The sequence below is a fragment of the Ambystoma mexicanum genome, chromosome 4p, assembly GCF_040938575.1.
Source record: "Ambystoma mexicanum isolate Mex_15411 chromosome 4p, UKY_AmexF1_1, whole genome shotgun sequence".
NCBI lineage: Eukaryota > Metazoa > Chordata > Amphibia > Caudata > Ambystomatidae > Ambystoma > Ambystoma mexicanum.
In genome coordinates, this window is record NC_090927.1 from 55,523,213 (window position 1) to 55,550,358 (window position 27,146).

Consider the following 27,146-nt stretch of genomic DNA (forward strand, 5'->3'; position numbering starts at 1 on the left):
AGTACACTTTGAGCAAGGCCAAACGCACGAGGAAGCAGTAATTCTGAGACGGCAGTTCAAACGGCGAAGAAAGGCAGCAAGACCTGAAAGGACGGCAAGGAGGAAGTACCTTTGCCATTTTCAACCCAGACTCGCGTAGCCTCAAAGAAAAGAATCATAAGACCGGGAACTACATCTGGCGAATGGTGCAACAGATGTGAACGGTACAAAGGACCCTCCCGCACTGATGGCCAGGGCGGGGAGAAGCGCTTCCCGCCGTGGTACCGTCCTTGACTCCAGCGGCAAAAGAGAAGCCAATGAGTTCAGTACAGACGGTGAGTCTGAGAGAGCTGATAGTAAATGCCTGTGTTGAGCCCAAGGTTGCAAATGGCAACATTAAGTGAATTGAACTTGTATGTGATTGAACTTTTAAGAAAACCCAGTGAAGGACCAGCAGCAGAGTGGTTTGGCGCCATGTGGACGCTCATTCAAAGGACTCTAGCTGGTCCCCTTTGTTGAAACTGCAAATACCAAGAGACCCTAGGAGAGGCCGGCGTGAGGTGTCAAAGTGGTCATAAAAGGTTCACGTCAAATCCCTTGTACAATCGAAGGTCTGACTGAGCAAAAACAGCATAAACAGGAACAGTGAGACTCAGTGTCAACAAAGCATGCTCAAAGGTTACATGTGCATTCCAGAACACAGACGATGAAAAACACAAAGTCCAATAGACAAAGTGACTTCTGTCGACACCTCTGGCAATATATAATAATTGTGTACTCCAGGAGCCTGCTTGCAGTTATTAATATCTCATATTAAGCTATGTCTGGTGTAGACATGATGGCTACTGAGATTATACAATCATACAGTCATAAGCATTGGATGCCATATTGAGTAAGCTGCTGGTTATGTGACTAGGCCCTGACACTCAGCTACTCCGCCCACCACCAGTTTTCACACCTTCCAGGCATCTACCTAAGGACTGTAGGCCAGCTCTAGGCAGACGACATTGAGTAAGCTGCTGGTCACGTAACCAGCCCCTACGACTCAGCTGCTCCACCCACCACCAGTGTTTGTGCCTTACAGGCATTTACTTAAGGGCAGTGGGTTAGCTCCTGTAGGATAGCACTGAGTAGGCTGCGTGTCATGTGGCCAGGCCCTGACACTCAGCTGCTCCTCCAATCAACAGTTTATGCACCTTCCAAGCATTTACTTAAGGACAGTGGGTTAGCTTCAGTCAGATAGCATTGATTGCCTGTGGGTCATGTGACCAGGCCCTGCCACTCATGCGTTATGGTAGAAGTCGTGGAAGCAGTGCGTCCCGCTGAGCAAGTGTTATAGAAGCCGATGAGTGAAGCCTGGCGTTATAATCGCTTGCACGAGCACTAGCGGCAACAGTACCAGTTCCCTACTCATTCACGTGTGGGTTAAAGCGAGCTGAAGTTGTTCGTTGATTGATTGATATTTTATTTCTATCGCGCTCGTACATAAGTGCTTCAGAGCACGACAAGGCAAGGGAGGGGAACAGTGGAGAACAAAACAGCAATCTTACTAGGCCCAGTGGCATTGAGAATGCGCAAGTGCATGGGAGAGGGGGAGGGGAAAAGTGCATGGAAGGGGGAAGAAGTGGAAAGTGCGAAGCAGATGAGAAACGGATAAATAACAATAAATAAATAATTAAGGCAGCAGACAGGGTAGGTCTGATAAGTGCAGGAAGAAAAAAGGGGGTGCTGTATGGGTACAGATACAGACCCCAGTGGCCCGGAGGCAGTGCGGGAGGGTGGAGGGGTGAGCAGGTACCTGGGCCCGGAGGACAGAGGGAGGCCAGGTCCACAGTGCCAAGAGAGAACAGATCAGCAGGGGAGAGGGGGAGCAAAGGCAGAAGAAAAGAGGAACGTATTGAGGTGCTTCCGGAACAGCGATGGTTCTCCTCAAGTTTTAGAGTGGCAGGGAGGCTGTTCGAGAGGGAGGCCCCAGCCGAAGACAGAGATCTACCCCCTGTAATGCTCACCTGACTCCCACGGAGGCGCTGGCCTGGTTCGCTCTGCTGTGACCTCTTCTAAGGTGATGCGCAGGGTTCGGAAGACGGACTGGACCGGGCCCCCAAATCTGGCACTCAGAAGTATCCTTCTGTAGGTGAAAATAGGGGATTAACTGTCTGCGGGGTAATGCAATCGGCCTCCCACTTTCCCCTCTCACCCTCCTCGAAACCCTTCTGTGATTTCCCGTAGCGTCTCACCTTAGGGTCTGGAAGGACGAGCTCTCCATCCTGCTTCTGATGCAGGGGCGCGTTGGTATCCAGTTACTTCACTGGATTTTCGGATTGGTGAGAACCAAACTTGCTTGGCTTCCAGGTAAGTTTTTTGATAAGAGGTTCCCCTTGTGTCCATGCATTAATGTACTAATGCTAGTGTCTTTTTCCCCATAGGGGCCGGGGTACGGAATGCCAGGGAACAGGCACCGACCCGAGATGAGATGTGAAATCCTTGTAGAAATCAGGTAAGTCTTTAATGAGCGTTTTTTGGTAATGTCTTTTCATTCGCTCATTAACGCTGATGTCTCTTTTTCCCCTTAGGGGCCGGGGTCCAGAAATGCCAGGATGCGGCGCATTGTCACGGCTCGCTCCCTTCGCTCCCGTTCTCGCTCCCTTCGTTCCCGTCCCCGCCACTTGGGGGCATGTTTTGGGGTTTATTCCCTACTGGACATTTCCTTTGAACCTTATGCTACAGTGTTCTGATGAATTGGGAGCGTTAAAACCTTATTTTCCAAGTTTCTTCCCTTCCGGATCCATTCCAGGTTTTTGGCAGCCAGCATGCTACTTAAATCAAATGACTATGCTTCCCAGAATGCCTTGGCTCACTGCTTCACCTCCTGCTTCCCAGAATGCCTGGCTCACTGCTTCATCTCCTCCCTTGCAGGACGAAGCTGGGTGGAGGATAGGCAACAGCTGTGGCTGCAGGTGCAGCAGGCGGCACGCCTGAGGGGTGTGCTCGTTAAGCAGCTTTAAAAGCCTCAGTTTGCTTCAGTCCGGCGCTGGTCATTGTAGCAGTATTCCTGTTGTGACTAGTCTATGTTCCTTGTTCATAGATTCTGTGCCTTGTACCTAGTTCCAGTTCCTTGTTCCTAGTTTCTGTGCCTTGTACCTAGTTACAGTTCCTTGTTCCTAGTTATTGTACCAAGTACCTAGTCCCAGTTCCTAGCTTTTGTGCCCAGTTCCTAGTTCCTGTATCTTGTTCCTCTGTCCTGGATTTCGGATTAATGTGCTTAATTGATTTATGCTTTCTGAATTTCCCTTTCTGTCTTCCTCTGTCTGCAGACAGCCTTTCTCTGTGCTTTACTCTTTGATGCAGCCCAGTTTGCCGGTGCGTTCTGTCTCTTTATGCTGTCCTGGTTACTGAAAAGCTTGATGCATTAACCTTACTTTTGTACTATTAGTTTACTGCCTTTTCTCCTCGGATGGGTGGGAAAGGTTTCCTTTTGTGATATCATTTTCCCTGCTCCTGATCCTACTTTATTGAGATTCCATTCCATGTTTTCCATCGCACTTCTGCATTTATTTTCCATTGATTATTAGGTGTGGGTGTTGTTGTAACTAGTTCCAGTGTGTATCCCCTTTTTGTTTTCCTCACAATTTATTATCACAATTCATACTTGCCCTTGACTAGGGTTTTATGTATTTTGTTATCTTTAACCCTTTGCTTTTACAGCCTTCTGGGTCCCTGTTTGATCTACAGGGTTCGTGAAATTACTGACATTCAAGTGGTCTTTCCGGTCCTCTTGAGTACTGTTTCAGAGTTCCTTATTCACTATTTTACAGAGTGTCAGTTCACAGAATCTGTCCTTGCTTGCCCGCTACGTGGGTTTAGCGCTGTCAGTATCTGTAAGAGCATAGTGGGTAAAGAGTTTGCTGACTTTCCTTTCAGTCATAAGGAGGTCCTAGGTGCTTACCCCACATCCCTTTTCATATATTGGTAATTACTTTATTTGCACTCCTGGGTTTTTATATATACACAAGTCTTGGGTATTATATGCACGTTGTTAGATTCAAAGTTGTTCACTGTGCAATTCTGTGCACTTTTCCCCTTGCCATAGTCAATGCCTTCTTCCTTTCTTAACACGCGGACCCGAAATGAAGAGGGAATGAATCAACAGGTAAGTCTTAACATGGAGATTTAGCTTTCATTATTCCCTTCTCTCTCTCACCTTTTGTTCTTGTCTTTTCCTCCCTAGGCGCTGGGGCGTGACTGCGAATCCGGATGATCGCTGCTGAACATGGAGGCGCCCTGTAAAGGTGAGTGGAATGCGGCGCTGCAGCGATCGACGCGATGAGCTTTTAAATAAGTCTTCCTTTTCAGGATTGTCGGCGAGATGTCTCCGGGATGCGGATTTAGCAGGTAAGGACTTTTGCTTCTTCTGTTCTCTTCTTCTCTTCCTTTTCAGGTGATCCAGGATGCTGGCAGGCGTGGCAGAAGTCAGGATGCAGGAGCAGACACGGTGAGCGTCCAGCTGCCAGATGCAGAACAACGCGAAGCACGTGTGGCTGTTCGGGTGGGGTTTAAATAGCCTTGGAAGAAGTTCCAGGTATGTATCCTTCCTCCAATCAGGTATGTATCCTTCCCCGACCACGCCCGGATGGTAAATTAGTCCCTCAGGTAAAGTAGTTCCTTTCAGGCCTCAAGGAGGCCGGGATCCTGCAGCATGGTCTGCATCAGGTAAGTGCACCCAAGCACTCCCATAATGAGCCTGGCGCCTATGGCGCCAGGACTGATGTCTTTTATGAGCCTGGCGCCATAGGCGCCAGGACACTGTCCAAAGGGCCCCTATATGGGGTTGCTGGGTCCTTCCCTGGGGACTGGATGTCCGCTTTCGGGGACGCAGGGCTTGAACCGACACCCCGGGAGCGGGCATCATGACAGCACTCCCCCCCCAAGGCCCCTCCCAAGGTTGTTCCCTCTGGGGGTTTTGTTTTGTCTGGGAAGAGTCGGTGGAATTTCCTGACTCATCGAGGTGCATGCAGATGGTCGCTGGGTTCCCACGACCTCTCCTGAGGTCCGTACCCCTTCCAATCAATTAGGTTGAACAGTTTTGACCTAAACATTTTTGAGTCTAAAATGTTCTTCACTTCGAATTCGGGCTCCCCATCTATTAGAATAGGTTCTGGAGGTTTGAGTAGTCGGGTTCCGGGTACCACTGGTTTCAGAAGTGACACATGAAAAACAGGGTGAATTCCCATACAAGCTGGTAAATCAAGTTTAACAGCCACTGGGTTAATTATTGCCGTAATAGAATAAGGTCCCAGATATTTTGGGTTAAAAGTTTGAGGACCTTTGAGTGGTAAATGTCTGGTAGCTAACCACACTTGATCCCCAATCTGATACGGAGGTGCTTCACTCCGATGTAGATCAGCATTCTCCTTGTATTTTCTCTTGGCTTGTTGTAAATGCGTAGTTGCCTCTTTGAAGGCTTGGGTAATTGTAGAATGCAGATGTTCTACTGCAGGCATTCCGAGGTTCTGAGGTGAGTCAAGGTTTGAGGTTCGAGGGTGATGCCCAAACAAAGTATAAAAAGGACTGTGGCCAGTTCCAGAGTGTACCGAATTATTATATGCGTATTCGGCTATCCAAAGAATGTCTTTCCAGTTGCTTTCAGATTGCTGTAACATACACCGTAAGTACTGCTCAAGGGTCTGATTTGTCCTCTCGATCTGACCATCGGTCTGAGGGTGGTGACTGGTCGATAATCTTACGTCCATCTGCGCCATTTGACAACATTTGCGCCAGAAGTGGGAAATGAATTGGCTTCCCCGGTCAGAGATTAGTATAGATGGGAATCCATGTAGCCGAACAATATTTTTGAGGAATTCTTTGGCTAGGACAGAAGCTGAAGGTAAACCTTTCAAAGGAATAAAGTGGGCCATTTTGGAAAACAAATCCACAATTACCAGAATAGTATTGTACCCCGAACAAGGAGGCAGGTCCGTAATAAAATCCATTGATAGGGTGTGCCAGGGTGCTGGCGGTATGTCTAGAGGTTGAAGGAGACCGGCTGGTCTTTTCTTTTGACTTTTATTTTGGGCGCAAACACCACAGGACATCACAAAAGATTTAACATCTTTTCGCCAAGAGTGCCACCAAAATTGTCGTTTCACCTTTTCCTCTGTCTTGGCAATACCGGGGTGTCCCTCTATTAATGTATCATGATAACCGGAAATAACTAGTTCGCGTAACTCCTTATGTGGCAGGAATAAGCGTTCTTGGAAATAAGGTAAACCATTATCTATGGTAAAGTCTGATCCCTTTTGTATCCAATCCTGTAAGGTTGTAGGGTCCAGGAGTTGTTTCACTCTGGCTTGAATGTCTTCAAGCGTCTGTAACAAAGTCATGCCTAGAATCCTCTGTTCGGGAATTATTGGTACTGGTTCTGAGTTTGTATCAGATTCTCCCATTCCAATTCGGGAGAAGGCATCTGCTTTGCCATTCTTGCAGCCAGGTCGATAGGTAATCACAAAATCAAATTCAGCGAAAAACAAAGCCCATCGGAGCTGCCTGGATGACTGAGCCTTGGTGGTTTTCAAATACTGTAAATTCCGGTGATCAGTGATCACTGTGATGGTATGTCGAGCGCCAAGCAGATAATGCCGCCAGACTTTAAAAGCGGACTTAATGGCTAACAGTTCTTTGTCAGTGATTACATAATTAACCTCGGGTGCCGAGAATTTTCTGGACCAAAATGCTACGGGATGCAGTTGGTTGGTTTCGGGATCTCTTTGGGACAGGACAGCTCCCATGGCTAGGCTGGATGCGTCAGTCTCGACGACATAAGGGAGATCTGGACGCGGGTGTTTCAATATAGGTGCGGAGGTAAACTTAGCTTTTAAATCCTGAAAGGCCTGCTCGGCTTCTTCAGACCATTCAAAACGTTTATTTTTCCTCAAGAGTGCAGTAATGGGTTGTACCACGCGTGAAAATTGCGGGATAAACCTGCGATAGAAATTGGCAAAGCCGAGCATGCTTTGAACTCCTTTTACAGAGATAGGTGATGGCCATTTGAGGATGGCATCCACTTTTCTTGAGTCCATTCGGACTCCTTTGGGTGTCAGGATGAAACCTAGAAACTCGACTTCTGTGGTATGGAAAACACATTTCTCCAATTTAGCAAATAGTTTGTGTTGGCGCAGTTTTTCAAGTACTGCCCTGACGTGTTTTCTGTGATCAGATTCCGAAGAGGAGTACACCAGAATGTCATTGATATATACGACTACACAAACATCGATGAGTTCCCGAAGGACATCATTCATGAAGTATTGGAAGGCAGCCGGCGCGTTACACAATCCGAAAGGCATCACCTGGTACTCGAATAATCCGTATTTAGTACGGAAGGCAGTTTTCCATTCGTCGCCTTCTTTAACTCGTACCAGATGATAAGCCCCCCGGAGATCTAACTTGGTGTATATGCAAGCGTCCTTCACCTGGTCAAGGAGTTCAGGGATCAGAGGCAGAGGATAACGGTTTTTAACCGTTATCTGGTTCAATGCGCGGTAATTAATACAAGTTCTAAGGTCGCCTTCTTTTTTGGGCACGAAGAACAAAGCCGAGGATGCCGGGGACTTTGAGGGTTGAATAAAACCATTAACTAGGTATTGATCCAAATATTGTCTCAAATGCAGGTTCTCAGGTTCGGTAAGGGCATAAATCCTGCTACAAGGGGGTTGTGCACCGGGCACCAGATCGATTTGGCAATCGTACGATCTGTGAGGAGGTAACGTGTTGGCCTGTTCCTTTTGGAAGACATCCTGAAAGTCTCTGTATTCCGAAGGTAGTTGCATGGAGGCAGAGGATACAGATGCTAGATTAATCTTCAGGTTTTCTGGGTAGCAGGTTTGTGCACAATCCGGGAAGGTTATTCTCTTAGCTCGCCAATCAATTCGAGGATTATGTGTCTCTAACCAAGGGATTCCAAGAATAACCTGAAACTGTGGAGCCTTGATTACATCAAACCTAATACCCTCCCGATGGACGTCGGGACCAATAAGAGTCACCTCAGTAGTGGAATGTGTTACCGGTCCAGAGGCAATTTCAGTTCCATCGACTGTGGTGATGACATCTTTGCTGGTTTTAGGACGGAGAGGGAGGTTAATCCTAGAGACTAATTCACGATCCACATAGTTTCCAATAGCCCCACTATCGATATATGCCTTTATTGTATGCAACCTCTTAGGCTGTTCTGGATCTACGAGAACCACTGGCACAATGAAATGCGAGGTCTGAGAGCTAGTTTTCAAGCTCGGCAAGCGGACCCCTACGCTTGTCGGGCGGAGTCGTTTCCCGAAACAGAGTCTTCATGGTTTCTATCAGCGGCTCCTATCGCCTTTCGGGGCGGTTTTGCCGGGCAATCTCGTAGAAAGTGTCCAGAATTCCCACAATAAAGACATATATTTTTAACTGCCGCCTCCTTTCACGTTCCTTTTGAGTTAAGGGTCCTTTAACCCCTCCAATTTGCATAGGCTCAGAGACATCAACTCCCTTGTGGTTAGCATGGGTCTTGACCAACACCCGGGTCTCAAACCTGGACCGATCTGCTTTTCTGTTTTGAAGTCTGCGATCCAATTGGACCACTAAGTCTATATACTCTGTGCATTCTTGGGGCGGATTTACAACTTGGGCCAAGACATCTTTAAGTTCTCCGCGTAGGCCTCGATAAAACAACGTGACTCTTTTATCCTCTGGCCATCCCGTTTCCACAATTAGTCTATTAAAGGTTGCAATATAGGATAGGAGGTCCTGATTGCCCTGTCGCAGGGATAGAAGTTTGTCATCCAGAGCCTGCCCCTGAGAGTGTCGCGCAAATAACCTTTCCATGCTTGCTTGAAACCCTTGAAAATCACAGAGAATCGGGTCATCTTGAGTAACCAGTGGAACTGACCAATCGGCAGCGCAGCCGCTGAGATATGACAATACAAAGGCTACCTTGGTCTGATCATTAGGGAAGGCACCAGATCTGCATAGGAAGTGCAAACGACACTGATTCATGAATACGGCGAATCGTTTGGGGTCCCCAGCAAAGCGTTCGGGTGGGGCCAGCGGCATGTTTCCAGGTAGATTAATCTGCACATGGTTACTGGAAACCACAGGAGCGGGGTTCCCTCCGGAACCGGGTAGAGGAGTTTGCCCAGCTTGACCTTGCAAAAGCTGTCTGGCCAGGTCATCAGTTCCTTCCTTTGATATTATTAATTTCCTCCTGAGGGCATTAGTCTCTTGTCGAGCGGCATGTACTTCGGCCCGTAATTCCCCCAGTAATTGGGCCAACTGATCAGTCTCAGAACTTTCCATAGCGCCTGGGTGGGAATTTGTAGGAAGGCTTCGTGTTCTGTAACGCTCACCTGACTCCCACGGAGGCACTCGCCTGGTTCGCGCTGCTGTGACCTCTTCTAAGGTGATGCGCAGGGTTCGGAAGACGGACTGGACCGGGCCCCCAAATCTGGCTCGCAGAAGTATCCTTCTGTAGGCGAAAATAGGGGATTAACTGTCTGCGGGGTAATGCAATCGGCCTCCCACTTTCCCCTCTCACCCTCCTCGAAACCCTTCTGTGATTCCCCGTAGCGTCTCACCTTAGGGTCTCGAAGGACGAGCTCTCCATCCTGCTTCTGTTGCAGGGGCGCGTTGGTATCCAGTTACTTCACTGGATTTTCAGATTGGTGAGAACCAAACTTGCTTGGCTTCCAGGTAAGTTTTTTGGTAAGAGGTTCCCCTTGTGTCCATGCATTAATGTACTAATGCTAGTGTCTTTTTCCCCATAGGGGCCGGGGTACGGAATGCCGGGGAAAAGGACCGACCCGAGATGAGAGGTGAAATCCTTGTAGAAATCAGGTAAGTCTTTAATGAGCGTTTTTTGGTAATGTCTTTTCATTCGCTCATTAAAGCTGATGTCTCTTTTTCCCCTTAGGGGCCGGGGTCCGGAAATGCCAGGATGATGCGCGGACCCGAAATGAAGAGGGAATGAATCAACAGGTAAGTCTTAACATGGAGATTTAGCTTTCCTTATTCCCTTCTCCCTCTCACCTTTTGTTCTTGTCTTTTCCTCCCTAGGCGCTGGGGCGTGACTGCGAATCCGGATGATCGCTGCTGAACATGGAGGCACCCTGTAAAGGTGAGTGGAATGCGGCGCTGCAGCGATCGACGCAATGAGCTTTTAAATAAAAGTCTTCCCTTTCAGGATTGTCGGCGAGATGTCTCCGGGATGCGGATTTAGCAGGTAAGGACTTTTGCTTCTTCTGTTCTCTTCTTCTCTTCCTTTGCAGGTGATCCAGGATGCTGGCAGGCGTGGCAGAAGTCAGGATGCAGGAGCAGACACGGTGAGCGTCCAGCTGCTAGATGCAGAACAACGCGAAGCACGTGTGGCTGTTCGGGTGGGGTTTAAATAGCCTTGGAAGAAGTTCCAGGTATGTATCCTTCCTCCAATCAGGTATGTATCCTTCCCCGACCACGCCTGGATGGTAAATTAGTCCCTCAGGTAAAGTAGTTCCTTTCAGGCCTCAAGGAGGCCGGGATCCTGCAGCATGGTCTGCATCAGGTAAGTGCACCCAAGCCTAGGACTGATGTCTTTTATGAGCCTGGCGCCATAGGCGCCAGGACACTGTCCATAGGGCCCCTATATGGGGTTGCTGGGTCCTTCCCTGGGGACTGGATGTCCGCTTTCGGGGACGCAGGGCTTGAACCGGAGCGGGCATCATGACACCCCCAGCTCGTTTCTTTGAAAACCGACTGACCCTGATGTCAGTCTGAAAAACCGAAACCCCTAACCGTCGTGTTGCCCCCCCTTTTTGGGCAAGCACGCTCCCCGGTCTTCAGACAATCTTTGACAATCTCCTAGGGGGTTATGGATCGCTATATCCCCCTTGACTGCATTCGTATCAGGCCCTATGTGCACTGTGGTTACTTACTCCTAGATTACTGCTTATAACATACACCTATCTTACTACTGTACAAATAACATTAAGACACAAAGAAAACACAAAGAATCGATTCAGTTTATAACAATGGGATACATTTATTTATAAACACACAGCTAAGCATAATGCATAACAATGCAAGCAGTTCTAATCCTATGGGCCTCATTACACGTTGTGCGCTAAAAATCTCAAATTACCGGCATGGCGCTTTTAACGTGTCCGCCCTTGCAAGAGGGCGCTAATAGCGTACCATTACGAGTACGCGGACACAAGCATAACGCCATGCCGGTAATGACCCTACCGCCATGCCGCTAAAGACCCCAAAAAGTCTCTTACCGCCTTCGACGAAAGTGCAGATAGCACCTCCGCCCTCACGCTGCATGCAAATAGCGGTCACCGTTATTAGCAGTGACCGTTAAATTGCGGAACCGGAAATAGCGTCATCGCACAGGAACGGGAAAGAGCACGGCGGCTATCTTTAAAAACACAATCCATTGCCATCCTCTGCCCCCTGGACCTGTTTGGAGTAGCTTGCAGTTGGAAATCATCAGGAACACCCTCAACATGCCCAAGGCATTGAAAAAAACCACCGACCGGCAGCGGAAAGAAAAATTTACCTCAGAGGAGCAAATAATTCTGACCCAGACCCTAGCTGACAATGCCGCCGTGGTCTTTGCCAGCGACATGCGGTGGGAGACTCTCATGAAAAAAAAGGCAATCTGGGCTGAGGTTGCATTAAAAGTCAGTCCTGTGGGCACCACCACCTGCAATGTGCGTAAGTGCCGAAAGAGGTGGGATGACCTGAGACTTCGGGTGAGAAGCATCCTTGCCGAAAACCACCAAATTGCCACACCAGGTGGATCAGGGTCGACCATGAAACTTAAAGAATGGGAGGAGACATGCGCCAACCTCATTGGAGTGGAATGCATAGAGGGAGTCGGCACGATGGAGCATGGCGTGGCAACCACTTCAGATGGAGGTGAGTGTACACATGAAAGCATGCAATGTGAATCTACTGGTCCCCCCAAATGTGATCCCAGAATCACCTCATGGATTGCCAAACATCCACACATGCATCACACCCTGGCCATGTCAGTGTCAGACCCAAACACACACACATGCACACATCACCAGAGACAAGTGCCACACACAACCATGCATGGATGAGCCACTGTACTGACACATCACCTGCATCCTTTACAATGTAGTCAAAATGGCCACAACTGCATTATTGATGTATACTGCATTAAGTACATTGAACCGTAACCAATGACATCCCCCTTCTTGTCCCCGACAGGCTCACATACAGACAGTGAGGATGCTGGCAATGCATCACAGGCAACACCTGCGCATAAGAAACAAAGGGCTTTGGACACAGAGGACACCCCCACAACATCAAGGGGCAAAGGTGGAGCGTAACTTCCAAGACACAAGTTGCCACACCACCAACAACTGACCCACCTCCGGAGGTTAACCCACCACCACCGATCCCGGCCACATAGGGCCCACCCTCAGTTCCAGCTAGTTCTGCAAGAGAGGCGGCAGCCACTGCCCCACTATCAGATGTGGAGGACCCCACCGACTTCCACATGGAGATGCACAACCCAACCCCTCCTGGAACCCCCGAGCCATCACCACAGCAAACACCTGGGTCCAATGTCACAGTAGCCCCTCGGTGGCTTCATCTGTTGACCTGGTACCATCACAGGCCACAGCAGCCACAGCACCAGAACCCAACACTGCCCTCGACCTGGCCAGCATCAGCCAGTGGCAACAAGAAATAACTGTGCTGGTTGGGCAGCATGTTGAGGAGGCTGCCCGTCTCAGGGCAGACATTACGGAGACAGCAAGGCACTCCAGGGAGGGGATGGGGGCATGTACAGACAGCTGTGTGGGGCGATCATCCGAGTCAGGGAGGTCCTCACACGGATAGCGGACGCATTGGACCGCCAATTCCCAACACCACCACCACCAGGATAGTCTGCCACATCCTCATCCACCAGTTCGAGGCAGACAAGCCCCCTCCGCCGCTCCTCACGCACCACCAGGCGCTCCTCTAGTCAGCCTCCCAATGCTGATGTTGGCAATGGCCAATAGGGAGTGCATGCTGAAGCCTCGGCGTGCATGGCTGGAGGGAAACATTGTGCAAGACACATGTGGAACTGTTGTGGAGGGTGGGGGGAAGGGTGTTATGGGACTGTTGTGGGGGGGAAGGGTGGTGGGATGTTTGGGGACATGCACATTTCCTTCTTTACCTTCCTTAATACACTGGTGTTTGAACAAAACACAGGCTTGGACTTCTTCATTGTGTATGTGTACTTTATTTACGCCATGGTCCATTGTGTGCTTCCAAACAGACACCAGTGCATTACTACCCATATCCATGTGACATTACGAAACCATGTTACTCAGAATATTTGGTTGATTAGATGCTGTCTCACAGCACGTCCCTCCTGGCCATCCCCTCTTGCATGATCTGCATCCCCTTCACCTCCGTCCTCATCACCATCATCATCCTCATCAGGTGCTTCTATTGCAACGTCAGAGGGTAGTGGCACATTCCGTCTAGCATGACACATGCCATGGTGATCTTGGCCACCTTCTCATGGCCATACGGGAGAGAGCCACCAGACCTGCTAATGCACCTAAACCGTGTCTTCAAAAGGCCAAAGGTCTGCTCAATCACAATGTGGGTACGGGTATGTGCACAATTGTATTCCTCTTCGTGCCTGTTCTGTGGGTTCCTTACAGGGGTGAGGAGCCACCTCTTCAGGGGATAGCCGGCATCACCTGTATGGGGGGACGAATGGGGTCCTGTTACTGTTCACCTCAAGAGCGGCCTGTTCGTGTCACACAAATGGACTTTGCATTGTGATTGAAGTACACAATTAACAGCATACATGCAGATGGTCTGTGTGACTGCAATGTGCAAAGGTGAGCTCGACCCTGCAAGTAGACATGTGTAACGCTCACCTGATTCCCACGGACGCGCAGGTCTGACTTCGAGTGCTGATGCTTCTTCTATGGTGAAGCGCAGGACTCTGTGAAGATGGACAGGAAGGGCCCTCTACTCTGGCTTCTCCGGCTCGCAGGAATATTCCCCTGTGCGTGAAAAGGGAGTATTACCTACTGACTGAGTTATGCTCAAGCCTCCCACTCTCTTCCAACCCTCCACGATACCCTTCCACGATTCCCTGTGAAGTCTCACCTTAGGGTCAGGAAGGATGAGCTCTCCATCCTGCTTCTGATGCAGGGGCGCGTTGAAACCCAGTTACTTCACTGGATTGAGGATTGATGGGAGTTCAGGTAAGCTTGACTATTCAGGTAAGGCTCTGTAAAAGTTCTGTTGCAAGTTCAAAAGTCCAAGCTTAATAATAATGTTCATTGTCTTTTTGCAGCAAGCGCTAATGCTTATGTCTTTTTCCCCTTAGGGGCCGGGGTTCGGAATGCCGGAGATATGGCGCCGACCCGAAGTGAAATGTGCAGTTCCAGTAAATGACAGGTAAGTTCTGGATGAGCGCTCGGGTAATGTCTTTGCATTCGCTCATTCAATGTCTTTGTCTTTTTTCCCCATAGGGGCCGGGGTCCGGAAAATGCCTGGAAGCGGCAAGACCCGAAATGAAATGGGAATGACCCAACAGGTAAGTCTTATTCCCTTCCTTCTCTCACCTCTTATTCTTGTCTTTTTCTCTAGGCTCTGGGAAGTGCTGTGTATCCGGATGATCGCTGCTGAAGATGGAGGAACCCAGGAAACATGAGTGAAATGCAGCGCTGCAGCGATCGTAACGAAATGCTTTTAAAAATAATGTCTTCCCTTTCAGGATCGTCAGTGATGTCTCCGTGGTGCAGATTTAGCTGGTAAGGTCTCTTATCTCCCTTTGCAGGTGACCCAGGATGCTGACAGGCGTGGCTGAAGTCCAGATGCAGGAGCTGACACGGTGAGCGTCCAGCTGCGAGGAGCAGAACAACGCGAAGCGTGAGTTGCTGATCGGGTGTGGTTTAAATAGCTTTGGAAGAAGTCCCAAGTGTGTATCCTTCCTCCGATCAGGTATGTATCCTTCCCCGACCACACCAAGGTGGAAAGTAGTCCCACAGGTAAAGTAGTTCCATTCAGGCCTCAAGAGGGCCAGGATGTGGCAGCATGGTCTGCATCAGGTAAGTGCACATTAAAACATTTGAACACATGTCTAGCTTTATGAGCCTGGCGCCTAAGGTGCCAGGACAGAGGTCCAACATGAGCCTGGCGCCTAAGGCGCCAGGACTGCGTCCAAAGGGCCCCAGCTTGGGCCCACTGGCGCTCCCCTGGGGGAAATGATGCCTGCCTCTGGGGTCGCTGGGTCGGACCTGGCTCCTTGGAGGTAGGCATCATGACAACATGCCCCATGAATGCCTCCAACAGTAATTGACATGTCCTGGGTGAGTCCAGGTCTTGGGTGTCCCTGGGCCCAGGCAGATTTGGTACCACACTGCTGGTGTTATGCCATTCCAACATTGATGTTCTCATGCTGAGAGGCATCACTTCAGTGGTGCTATAGGTGCGTGGTGCAATGCTCTGGCTAGGGGTGATGCCTTTGCATGCTTTTAAGGGCACATTGCATTATTGTTGTTGTGCTGGACTAATTCTGTATGACTATCTTGACGGCATGTATGACATTTGTGTATTTTGTGGTATGGAATGTTGTGCAATGTGGATGTGGATGGATGTATAAGGTTTCTAGACCTGGATTGTCATCTATGTTGTGTAGCTTATACTTGCATGTACGTTCATCTCAAGTACGTTGCGGGCTTCCCAGATGGACATTGGCGTACATCTGTATGTGCATTCGTCCGACGGACGACAAGCTACACCCATTTCAAGTATGTATCCCCCCACACCCATCACACTGACATGTGCTTGCCCTGCAACTCACCAAGTAGCCATGAACGTTGTGCGTGAGAATACTGGTTTGAGATGCCATGCATCTGGCCCACTGTATGCTGGTAGGTGCCTGTGGCCAGGAAGTGGAGCACAGTCACCACCTTGAGTAGAGGGGGGGTGACAGTTCGGATGTCTATGAGGCTCACAATGTCGTTGTGTATCATGTCCACGATGCTGGTGATGGTATCCCGGTCCAGATGGTACAGGGTGTGTATCTGCTCTGGGGTTAGATTAAATGGTCTGACTCTGTTCCTGGGGGTTGGTGGGTGCCTCTGTGGTATGATTAGGTGTTGTGGTGGTGCTTGCTGTGCCTGTCTTGCCCTCCTCCTCCTCCTCCTGCGTCTCCTCTGTGCTGCCTGTTGTTGTTGCTGCTGCGCTGCAATCATGTCCTCCAGCCCATGTAATGCTGCAAGTATTGGAACCATCTTGGTGTGGGAAGGGGTGTGGTGGGCTCCTTTTGGGCTGCCACAGTCTCCATTGCCTCCACCTGTGCTGATTGTGTCCACCTGTGGCAGGTGGGAACACTGCTCAGTTCTCTTAACGGGTGGTTCGCGATGGCGGTATTAGCGCCATGGCGGTAAGGGGTTTTGGGGGCTTTACCATGCCGCTATTGGCATGTCCGCTCGCCTTGTGATGCTGTGCTATTAGCGGCATGGTGTTATTTACGGGATGGAGGGTCGCGCGCATGCGGACTGCCCGATATTAGTGGCACCGTACTTAGCGGTGCCGCTAATAGCGGTGAGCCGGGTCATAATTAGCATGGGGATTTAACGTTACTGGTATTCCATTAGCGGTAACGTTAAATCCCTACCGCCTACCGTGTAATGAGGCCCTATGTCTAATTTGCACCTTTTATTCTTCTGGTGCAAAGCTACCATGCAGTATCTATGTAAGCCTGTACTGCAAGTGTGTGGTTCTAATGCAATCTAATGCAAGGTTCAAGCATCCAATCCACACCATCTTCACAGTACACAATCTAAACAATCCCCTGTCTGGTTTGCCTTTCACCCAAAACTCTGTGTGTGTCTGTTCCCCTCAGTTTAGCCTATGCCAAAACCATACTTCCCATTCTGTTGTCAATCAGTCAGTGGCAGGCCTCAAGACTGCCAACTGCCAAGCTTACTCAAGCTCTCTCTCTGCCTCATCGATCTCATCAAGGCCTAGCAGTCGGCTGCACCAAGCACCATCTCCAGCCAACTCTCTCTCTCTGTGGCTCTCCAGATCTCTCTGGCCAACTCTCGATCTATCGTGCAGTCCCACAACTCTTCAGTCTCCCTCCAGCCCATTCTAGCCTCCTTGGTTACAGTCTTCCATGACGCACCATATTTCTATAATTACTTGCATTCTAAGAATGTCTCTTTCGGCGTATAGCAAAATGCCTGCCTGTCTGTGTTTGCGTGTTACTTGCACGGCATGTCCTGTCACTTCGTGTGCTGTCAGCGTGACCTCATATCTATCCGTCTTGGCCTTCCGAGTATGTTGCGAAATACATCATCTATTCACTGTTCATACCCATTCTCTCCTTCACTGTAGGCACTCTCTGCATTACAAAATGCACTTTTAGGCCCTGTCCCTCTCATACAAAAGGCACCCCTCCATCTCTCCATCGTCACTCCCTTGGCGCAGCCCCCACCCTTGGGTTGTCTCTGCGAAGCACACCAGCCAAGCTGATTAGCTTCCTAGGCCGTCTCTACTAGGACAATGGTCCATGTTATCTGTACTCTCTGCCAATGTTTACAAAACAATTCTCTGCATTGAGCCCAGTGCGCTTCTGTCTCTTTCCATCAGAAAATGTTGCATAGGCCTCGTGCCTCGTTCTAAATGCTTCACAATGCAAGCGCTAACTACATAATACAAAACTCATTCTAAATGACTAAACATACATACATACATACATACATACATGACAGTCTCTAAATGTGCCTCTACAAAGCATAACAATGTGTGAATGGCTTTACGTGCATTTCAAATATGCCAGTGTGTGTATGGTGCAAGCAATGCATTTTCTCTCTCAGCCTAAGCGCTATTTCTAATTCAAACATAAATGCATAGCATATCACAAAACATCATCTTTACATGTCAAATATACGGTGTCTCTGAAACACTACATGGCACTTCAAATATGTGCAAGTGCAAGTGTCATTCTATTTCAAATGGCAAAGTACAAAGTGGCAGCATGTTTCTCTATCATTCTAAATGGCAAGCACTATATGCAAACATATCAATCTATAAGCAAATCTGCAAATGCATACAAAGGTGACAGTCTAATATGTGATTGGGTAATGGTGTCTACTTCAGCAATGTACTATGGATAGCTAAACAGAATGCAATAACGGAATGATTCCATAGCAAAGATTCTAATGATTCTAACAGTGAGTCTAATAATGGGTAATGGTTCTCTGCAGATAGTACCTATTCTTCTAATGGGTGTTATGATTCTTCTAAAGATAACAATCCCAGGCGTCTCATTTCATCTAATTTCACACTGAGGGAGTTGGAGGTAGAGGAGTGAAGAGCTTGAGAGGGGAGGTATTTGCGGAGGGATAGCTGAAGGTATTTCAGACCCAGGCCCCAGAAAGCCTTGTGGACAATGCAGAGGGTTTTGAATTTAATCCTTGCATCCACTGGGAGCCAATGGAGAGATTTCAGAGCTCGAGAGATACAATCCCATGGCTTGTAGCCAAGGACAAGTCTTGCAGTCCTGTTCTGGATTAGTTGCGGAGAGTAGAGGCAGGTAGATATAGAAAGAGGCTGTTACAGTGGTCCAACCTAGAGAGAACCCCAGAGCCTGCGATACCATGAGCTTCTGGGGGAAGGAGAGGAAAGGCAGAGTACCTCTGAGAAGGTGCAGTAGGAAATTTAACTTTTTAGAGACCTCAGAGATGTGGGCGGAGAAGGAAAGGGTGGAGTAAAAGATGACCCTGAGGTTCTTAGCCTCGCAGGTGGGGGTAGGAGGAGGGCCAAGGAGTTGAAGCTGTAATACACAAACAATGGAAAAGTCGCACTTGCTTATATTAGGAAAGCCCTTTTACTTGTGTGAAAAGCAAACGCTGCATCAAATCCATTGTTAAACCTTTAAGGGACTACAACTATGTGAAGGAGAGGTTGTGTGTCACTGATTAAGAAGCGTGAACCTTGCGAAGGCTATTACTGAAAACCTAACCTTGATAAAATAATTATTGATACCTTTAACTTGTGACAACTATATTAAGAAGTGTTCACACGTGCCTAATTGTGATTCCTAAAGGAAGACTGAACTCTAGTCTTCACTTTAATGTGGCATACCTTTCATTCATAAGAAGTTAAATTGTTTAACAGTGCATCTACTATTGAAGAGAAGAGAAGAGCAAGCATTGTCCAGGCCAAGAGACCCCCCCCCCTTATTAAGAGTGAAATAGCCTTTCTCAGACTTAAAAAGCTAACTAACCTTTACTGTGAATCTAATAACAGTTCAATTGGCCTCAGATACAAGTTTGCAAACATTACCTGAAGCTAAGAGAGTGGCACCAAGGTTTCTAGGTAATCACTTGGGTTGATAGTTGAAAGAAAAGTGAAAGTAAAGTTGGAGAAGCGAAACTGGCTGCTTGTAAAGACTATTTTGAAGCAGACACAACCTGTAGTGCCAGAGACAGTGGAAGACAGAAAGAAGTGAGTCTTAAAAGAAAACACAGCTTGTTATTGTGGCAGACAGACACAAAAGGTAAAGAGGCTGCCCCTTTTGAAGAGAGATATTCAGAGAAAAAGTGCCTTGCATACTTGAAGGTGTTGAAGTACTTCAAAGCGAAAAGTCCAAAACAATGAAGCTGTGGTGGTTTATCTGGCTGCCAGTAGATGCAACATTGTAGTAATCTAAACAAAGTGGAGTACTGTGAGACAAGGGTGACTGCTCTCATGGTGGATCAGGTAGAAGAGAAGTTGTTCAAGTGGAAGCAGCAGCACTGAGAAGTCATCATTGTGAAGTCTAAAACTGTAACTAAGGAAAGACTGTTAACCAGGACCTGTGTCTTACTGACATTTGTAGACATTGCATTTCTTTTTGAACTGTGGTAAGTCTGGTTGAAGAGATGACAAAGCATTGTGGCTGGAATTACCATTGGTGCTGTTTGGTGGAAGTGGAAAGTAGACATTTCACCGAGGAGAAAAGATTTGCTATCATTGGAACTTTGGTCAACAAACTTTGACTTTACCTTTGAAACATCAAGACTGATTTGAGATATTTCTTTCTTTGGTTGAAGATTAACGGAATTGACCTTGACTCTTGGGGAAGGGAATTTACCCAGGACATTAGAAGCTTATCAATAAACTGTGAATGCTGTTTGTTTTCTTGGATCTTTTCTGTCTGTATTTGTTGCTTAGTGTGAGGGCCAGACATCCTGTGTTAGTGTTTTATTCCCTTACCTTTGGCTAAGCAGGGAAATCCTCAGCAGAGTAGGGATAGTGAGGCGTTTTTCTATATTCTTTTGAGAAACAAATGGCATGTTTTGATAAACATCAAACAGTTGTCCGTCTCGCATTACTGACCCCTCAGATTGGGCCCTTAAACTCGAACGTTGGTCCCACCTTTGACTACTTTTTTCTGTCTTCTGCAGGTTATATCGCTGTGGACTCACACATGAATGCTGTGGATATCTCTCATCGGCCCTCACGACAAACATGTCTCTCACAGAGCTTCACCTGACAGGCAATGGTATCGAGGACTCAGGAGTTCAACAGCTGTGTGAAGGGTTAAAGCAGCCAGGATGCAGAATAAAGAAACTAGAGTGAGTAGACACAGTGTTTAACTTCATTCTGTTTGCATTTATCAGATTACTATTTCTTTGATGATCCCCTTTGCAGCTTACATTCTCATTATCTGACAGGCCTCATTATGAGTCAACGGTAACAGTAAAAACAGGCAGCATTTGGAAAAGCAACTGTTATCGCAGACCACCTGATACAAGTTAGATGTCCCATGTAGTGTTTTCCACATAAAAAATAGAATAAATGCAGTATTTAGAAGACACTGCATGTGGAAAATCCTGCATACCGTGTTTAATGAAAACATGTTGGCTGTATTTACCCCCTCATCATAATTTGGGAAACAGTGTGAAAATCAACAGAAATACCTCCAATTGGTACTCCAGCGAAAGAGGATACAAAGGCTAATATCAGAGCATAAAATAATAATGTACACAAAGGCACAAACTGCATCACTCACCCATCGTCACAAGAAATCAAAAATGTCCAATCACAAATTGGAGACTGGTAGCTCCATGTATTGCAGAGAACATGGTATGGTAAATATCTAAAATATTGGAAAGCCATCTAGAAAGAGCAACACACAACATCTGAAGCCAGTTACTGGCAAGTGAGAGCAAACAAGGGATTGTTGTACTTAATTACATGAAAATTGTATGAAAAGGCAGAGCCCAAGGTGCATGCCATTGGCTGGTCCCATCGCCAGGCCTTTGCAGGAGTGGATGGTGATATTTGAAGGAGCCATAGCGGCCCAGAGGGAGAGAGGTGACAGCTGGGTGAAAGGTGGAGGAGGAAGAGGGGGAGGAGGAGGATGAGGGATGGTTCTGTTCCATTTGCGAGATCATCTCCCTCGTCGCTCAACAGTGAGTAAATACTGATATTATACAGGCTGGACACTGAGGCCGTGTCCACACACTCCACTTAATTCATGTTGACATACACCAGCCACATCCACATACAGACTTCCATATCACCCTCTACAAAGCTGCTGCCGGTCCTGCAGGTCTATGCCACTGGGACATGTCAGCACACCAGTGGGCTGCTCCATTGAATGGAACAGGCCATCTTCTCTGTAGTACTCATCCACTTCCTGAATACTCTCTTGCTCCCTGCACATACCAACATCACTCTGCACCACACAAAAGCAACAAAGCCAGGTTAATTGCCTTTGCTTGCTTCCCTAATGTCCCAGGGGCACTGTACTGTTTCCAAACGGGGAGCAGGTCTACAGGAAACAGAAGGAACAGCATTTGGTCCAGATTTAATGTGATCCCCCTAGACCAAACCATGACTCCCTGATCCTGTGGAACAGAACCCTGCCCACATTCCTGGAGTCACTCAGTCAAACACTTACCTCCTGCTAAAGACGTGACAGTAGCAACTTGTTTCCATCCACACTTCCACCACCCCGCCTTAGCACCTCTTTTCACGTCACATCTACCCTGGTAGTCTTACTCCACATCCCACTATGGCCAGAAACAATGGCATCCCTGGAGGGGGTTGGCAAGATCTTCATCCTCTGCTGCTTGAGGCACTATAAAGCGTGGAAGTGATCCGGCACCTGGTGCCGGTGCCAGCCTTGAAACAGCAGGATCCAGACAGTGACCAGGAGGAGGAGGGCCTCACCTGGTCTCCGCGATGGGAGAATTTTATGCCAGAAACCTTTGGCCAATTGTTTTGTATTTAGGTTTATACTGCTAGGAAGCAGTGGAGCACTATGCAAGTAATCTGTGGTTAAAAGAGGTTGGTGGAAAGGGGTTTATGTGACATAGTATCTTGGCTATCCCATGCTACAGGAGTGCTACATACGTAGCAGTAGCAGGTCCTTAGTGACCCCTCGGGGGTGCCTGGGAACAATCCCGATTGTGACTTGGATGATGTTCCAGTAGGTTGGAGTGTAGCAAGAGAACGCCGATTTCCTGATTTCTCAATGCATGCCAGTGAAGTGTCAAGCCTCGCAGTGGTCTAGATCCTAGAGCAGAGCATTCCCTCTGAAGCCGCTGAACTTGTGTGGACTAGCTCAAATACTCTGATCAATAGAAACATTCTAAAAATAAGGAGTGCACTTCTTTTCAAGTAAAACAAGTGTTATTGCATGCAAACGTCTCAGATGGTCCCATAGAACAAGTGACACAGAGCTCATCCTACTTAGAAAGGTTACAGGTTTTTATAGTGTCAAACTGCAAGTTAATACGACACTTAATAATCCCTCCACCCTTATTGGCTACCACTTATACGACATGCTAATACCCCCTGTACTCCTCAGACTGATTGTCCAACCTTATCTAAACCCATTCCCCTAAACACGTGGCCTGCTAAATCTTCACTTATGAAACTCAGAAGGTGATTGGTTACCAGGACAGTAACACACTTCTCTAATAATAAAACACTCTTGACCATGACGTGATGTGCACCCCTATGCCAACCCCTGATCAAAGTAAGAACAGTGAGGCCAACCCAGCTTTGATAATACAATAGGCCTCTCATTATTCCAGACCCCCTAGCTCCCTGACCTTGTAATTACTGCTTGCTGCTCCCGTCTCAGAACACGATACATCCCTAGCACATCTCCCCCACCCCCCTTTATCTCTTTGGAATGCCAGATGCCTCTGGGTGACTTGATCGGGCATCACTCTTGATTCTGAATTTCTGTCACTTATGAGCAGTTAGAGGGCAGCAGCCTGCCGTTCAAATTGGATGGTCACTCTTTCAGTAAAGGCAGTAGTGCTCTAAATCTTCACTATGCCTTTTGGCATAACACAACCTGATGCCCTGCTCCCATGAATTCAACCTTCAAAGGCACATCCCTACTCCCTTCTTCCAAACCCACATTCCGTTCGCAGCTACGTTGCTCCTTGCATCTGGAACTACTGCATGTTATCACGCCAGGCTGCTACCATCATCCTTTGCCATCTAACTTCATGATGGGGGCCTCACGGAGAAGGAGGTTTTGTTCTGGGACTAAATGAACATTTCTGGGCTTCTTCACCTAGGATCTGCTTTTCACATTTTCAGAAAACCCTTCATTTACCATGACTTCATCTTCCAACATGCTGGAACTCCTGCTCGTTGGCCCGACAGCCCAACTCCATACCTCGCCACCTTCTCTGACTCCATTTCATATTCTCTTCCCTTCTAACAACTTATTTACAACCCACCTACGTTCCATTTATCGATCTCTGCATGCACTTATGCATCCTACCGCACATTGCCCCGTCTAAGACCTCTGCATCCACAACATAAGTAAATTGTTGCTCTTTTGTTGTAGCTATAAATATGTCTCTAATATGTGTCATATCTAACTATAACAGATGCATGTGCCTTCTGCTGTGCCAACCAAAAGCAGCAAGTGCTCATCATATTCTAATAGGTTTTTCACAGCCTGAATCTAATTGCTTGCACGGGACATTGAAGCTGCATTCTTGCCTCCATCCCAACAATTGTGGCTGGGTAGTGTGACATCGTCACTGATTCTCTGGAGGGAAGCTTCTCTTATGTGGCCAGTGTGAGAAACCTGAAGGTGTCTCACCCACTAGTCCCCAGAGTTCTGTCATCCAGGTGGCCAGGACACGGCCATCACTATTGGATCCAGTTCCTGGGGGTGGACCAGAGGAGGAGGATCACCTGGATGGGGGGTTTTCGGGGAGTGGAAGTGGGACACCGAAGGGTGAGACACAGTACGCCTTCCTTGTAACCCCTTTTCCCCATCCTACCCCATAGGACATTCTACCCCACCCCCTTTCCGACACAAACACTTTCTTCCAACATTCCCGCCAACTACCACCCCATCACGACCGTACCCTTCCTTCTCAAAATACTTGACCAAGCAGCCGATCTATAATCCAAAACCATCTGGAAACCCATAAGCTCCGATCAGGCTTCTGTCCCAGTCACAGCACAGAACCCACCCTCCTGGATTTAAAAATCCAAATGGACGAAATCATAGACAAGGGCAACATGGCCATCCTCCTTCTTGACCTCCCAGCAGCCTCTGACCTGGTCAATCACAAAATACTATGCCAAAACCTCTCCTCAGCAGCCCACTTCTCATTCAAAGCCATAGCCTGGATAGAGTCCTTCCTATCCGACGGCACAATGAGAGTGTCCTCCATGACAGCAGCAGGCCCCCCTGCTCCAGTCACCTGTGGAGTGCCTCAAGGCTCATGTGTCGCACCGGCACTATAGCATATTTTCACCAGACCCCTCTGTGATCTCCTCAATGCCCAGGGTGTCACCTATACAAACTATGCAGATGACACCCAAATCCTCCTCCCTATCTCAGGCAACTATGGCACTTGACGCCAATGCACTAAACAAATTATACCAAACCATCCAGGCCTGGATGGCACAACACAGACTATGCTTAAATGATGAGAAAACCGAACTACTCCTCATCGGCACACTACACCGGTTAAACACACTCAGTGAAACATACAAAGCTTTTTCCATTGACGGGAAGGCAGTCACCGTGGCCATAGAAGTAAAGACCTTGGGTCTCTACCTTTATTCCACACTATCACTAACGAGGCAGGTAAACGCCACTGCATCAGCAGCAGCACACACTGTGAAACTGATCAATGCCTGCAGGCCATTTCTCTCTTCAGGCAGCTGCGTCACACTCGCCAGAGCCCTCATGCTATCCAGGGTTGACTACTGCAACTCCCTCTTCATAGGTACCAATGCCGCAACTTCAAAAAACTCAATAACCATCCAGAATAACGCTGTTAGAGCAGTGCTACACATCTCTAAAAAAGATCACATTTCCACAGCCAGACGTAACATCCACTGGCTACCAGTCCAATACTGCATCAGATTCAAAACACTAGCACGGACCCACAAATGCATTGCAAATACCACCCCCACCTACCTGACCTTAAACATCTCCCAAGGCACAATCCTCCAGACCTACCCAGCAGCCTACTCGCACCTACTCAACACCCCCAGATACAGGTGTCAGAAAGCAGGAGGGAGTAGCTTCCCGGTGATCGCGGCAAAACTCTGGAAGGCCCTCCCTTTACCACAGAGATCTGACGATTCCTTCTGGTCTTTCTGCAAAGGCCTCAAAACCTGTCTCTTCTCACAAGACCATTAAACTCAGCTGAACCCAACCAACCTTATAACACTTGTCACCGCCATCTGCACCCTTTTTGGCATTAACCATAACACAACATGTACATATCACTTTGCTCTGAACCACTGTATCCTGTACCACTTTAACAATCACATGCATAGATTGTATTACATACATTCAACTTGTGCGTCTCACATAGACTCTGAACCTTCGCAACCTGAACCACTGTAACCATTACTTGTAAGGTCTGTATTAGCCATTGTAACCTCTAACTGCAACTATTGTATTAACTACTGATATTGATATTGTATTTGTATCGCGCTCGTACAGTGTTTCAGACCGCGACAAGGCAAGGGAGGGGAACAAGGGAAAAAAAACAACGATCTTACTAGGCCCAGTGACATTGAGAACGCGCAAGGGCATGGGAGAGGGAAAGGGGAAAAGTGCATGGATGGGGGAGAAGTGGAAAGTGCTGAACAAAGGAAAAACAGATACATAACAAATAAATAAATAACTAATAAAAAGCAACACACGGTGGTAGTGCAGCTAGCAAGTGGCTAATGCTGGGATTAAGGCAACAGACAGGGTGTGCCTGGTAAGTGCAGGGAGAGGGGGACTGTATGGTTACAGATACAAACCCCAGTGCAAGGAATTGCCAGGAGGCAGTGCGGGTTGGTGGCAGGATGAGCTGGTACCTGAGCCCGGAAGTCAGAGGGTGGCCAGGTGCATAGTGCCGAGAGGGAGCAAATCAGCAGGGGAGAGGAATGTCAAAGGCAAAAGCAAAGGGGAAGGTCTTGAGATGCTTCCTGAACCGGAGATGGTTCACCTTGAGTTTCAGAGTGACAGGGAGGCTGTTCCAGAGGGAGGTCCCAGCTGAAGACAGAGATCTACCCCCAGCTCGTTTCTTTGAAAAACGACTGACCTTGAGGGAGTTAGAGGTAGAGGAGCAAAGAGCTTGAGAGGGAAGGTATTTACGGAGGGATAACTGAAGGTATTTTGGACCCAGGCCGCAGAAAGCCTTGTGGACAATGCAAAGGGTTTTGAATTTAATCCTTGCATCAAAGGGGGGCCAATGGAGAGATTTCAGGGCTGGAGAGATACAATCCCAGGGCTTGAGGCCAAGGACAAGTCTTGCAGTCCTGTTCTGGATGAGTTGTAAAGTGCGGAGAGTAGAGGCAGGTAGATTTAGAAAGAGGCTGTTACAATAGTCCATCCTAGGTTTGGGAAGGAGAGGAAAGGCAGAGTACCTCGTGAGGAGGTGCAGTAGAACGTTTGACTTTTTAGAGACATCAGAGATTTGTGTAGAGAAGGAAAGGGGGAATCAAAGATGTCCCCCAGGTTCTTAGCCTCGCAGGTGGGAGAAGGAGGAGGGCCAAGGGAGGCCAGCTAGAGAGTGAGGAGAAAGGAGGATGAAGGTGTGCCGATGAGGAGTATCTCCTTCTTGCTGGCATTCAGGCAAAGATCGTTGGCATCACACAAATCCTGAATGGCAGAT

At 48.0% G+C, this 27,146-nt stretch overlaps 1 protein-coding gene across 4 annotated transcripts in view; it reads left to right on the top strand.

Annotated features, from left to right (window-relative positions):
• LOC138452987 (NACHT, LRR and PYD domains-containing protein 12-like) overlaps positions 1–27,146 on the top strand; it is a 468,167-nt gene that overhangs the window by 377,996 nt on the left and 63,025 nt on the right. For all 4 annotated transcript variants that reach the window (XM_069605368.1, XM_069605370.1, XM_069605367.1 and 1 more), the window contains one exon: positions 20,433–20,603. In XM_069605368.1, coding sequence (XP_069461469.1) covers positions 20,433–20,603 — 171 coding nt within the window. The remainder of the gene's footprint in view (positions 1–20,432; positions 20,604–27,146) is intronic.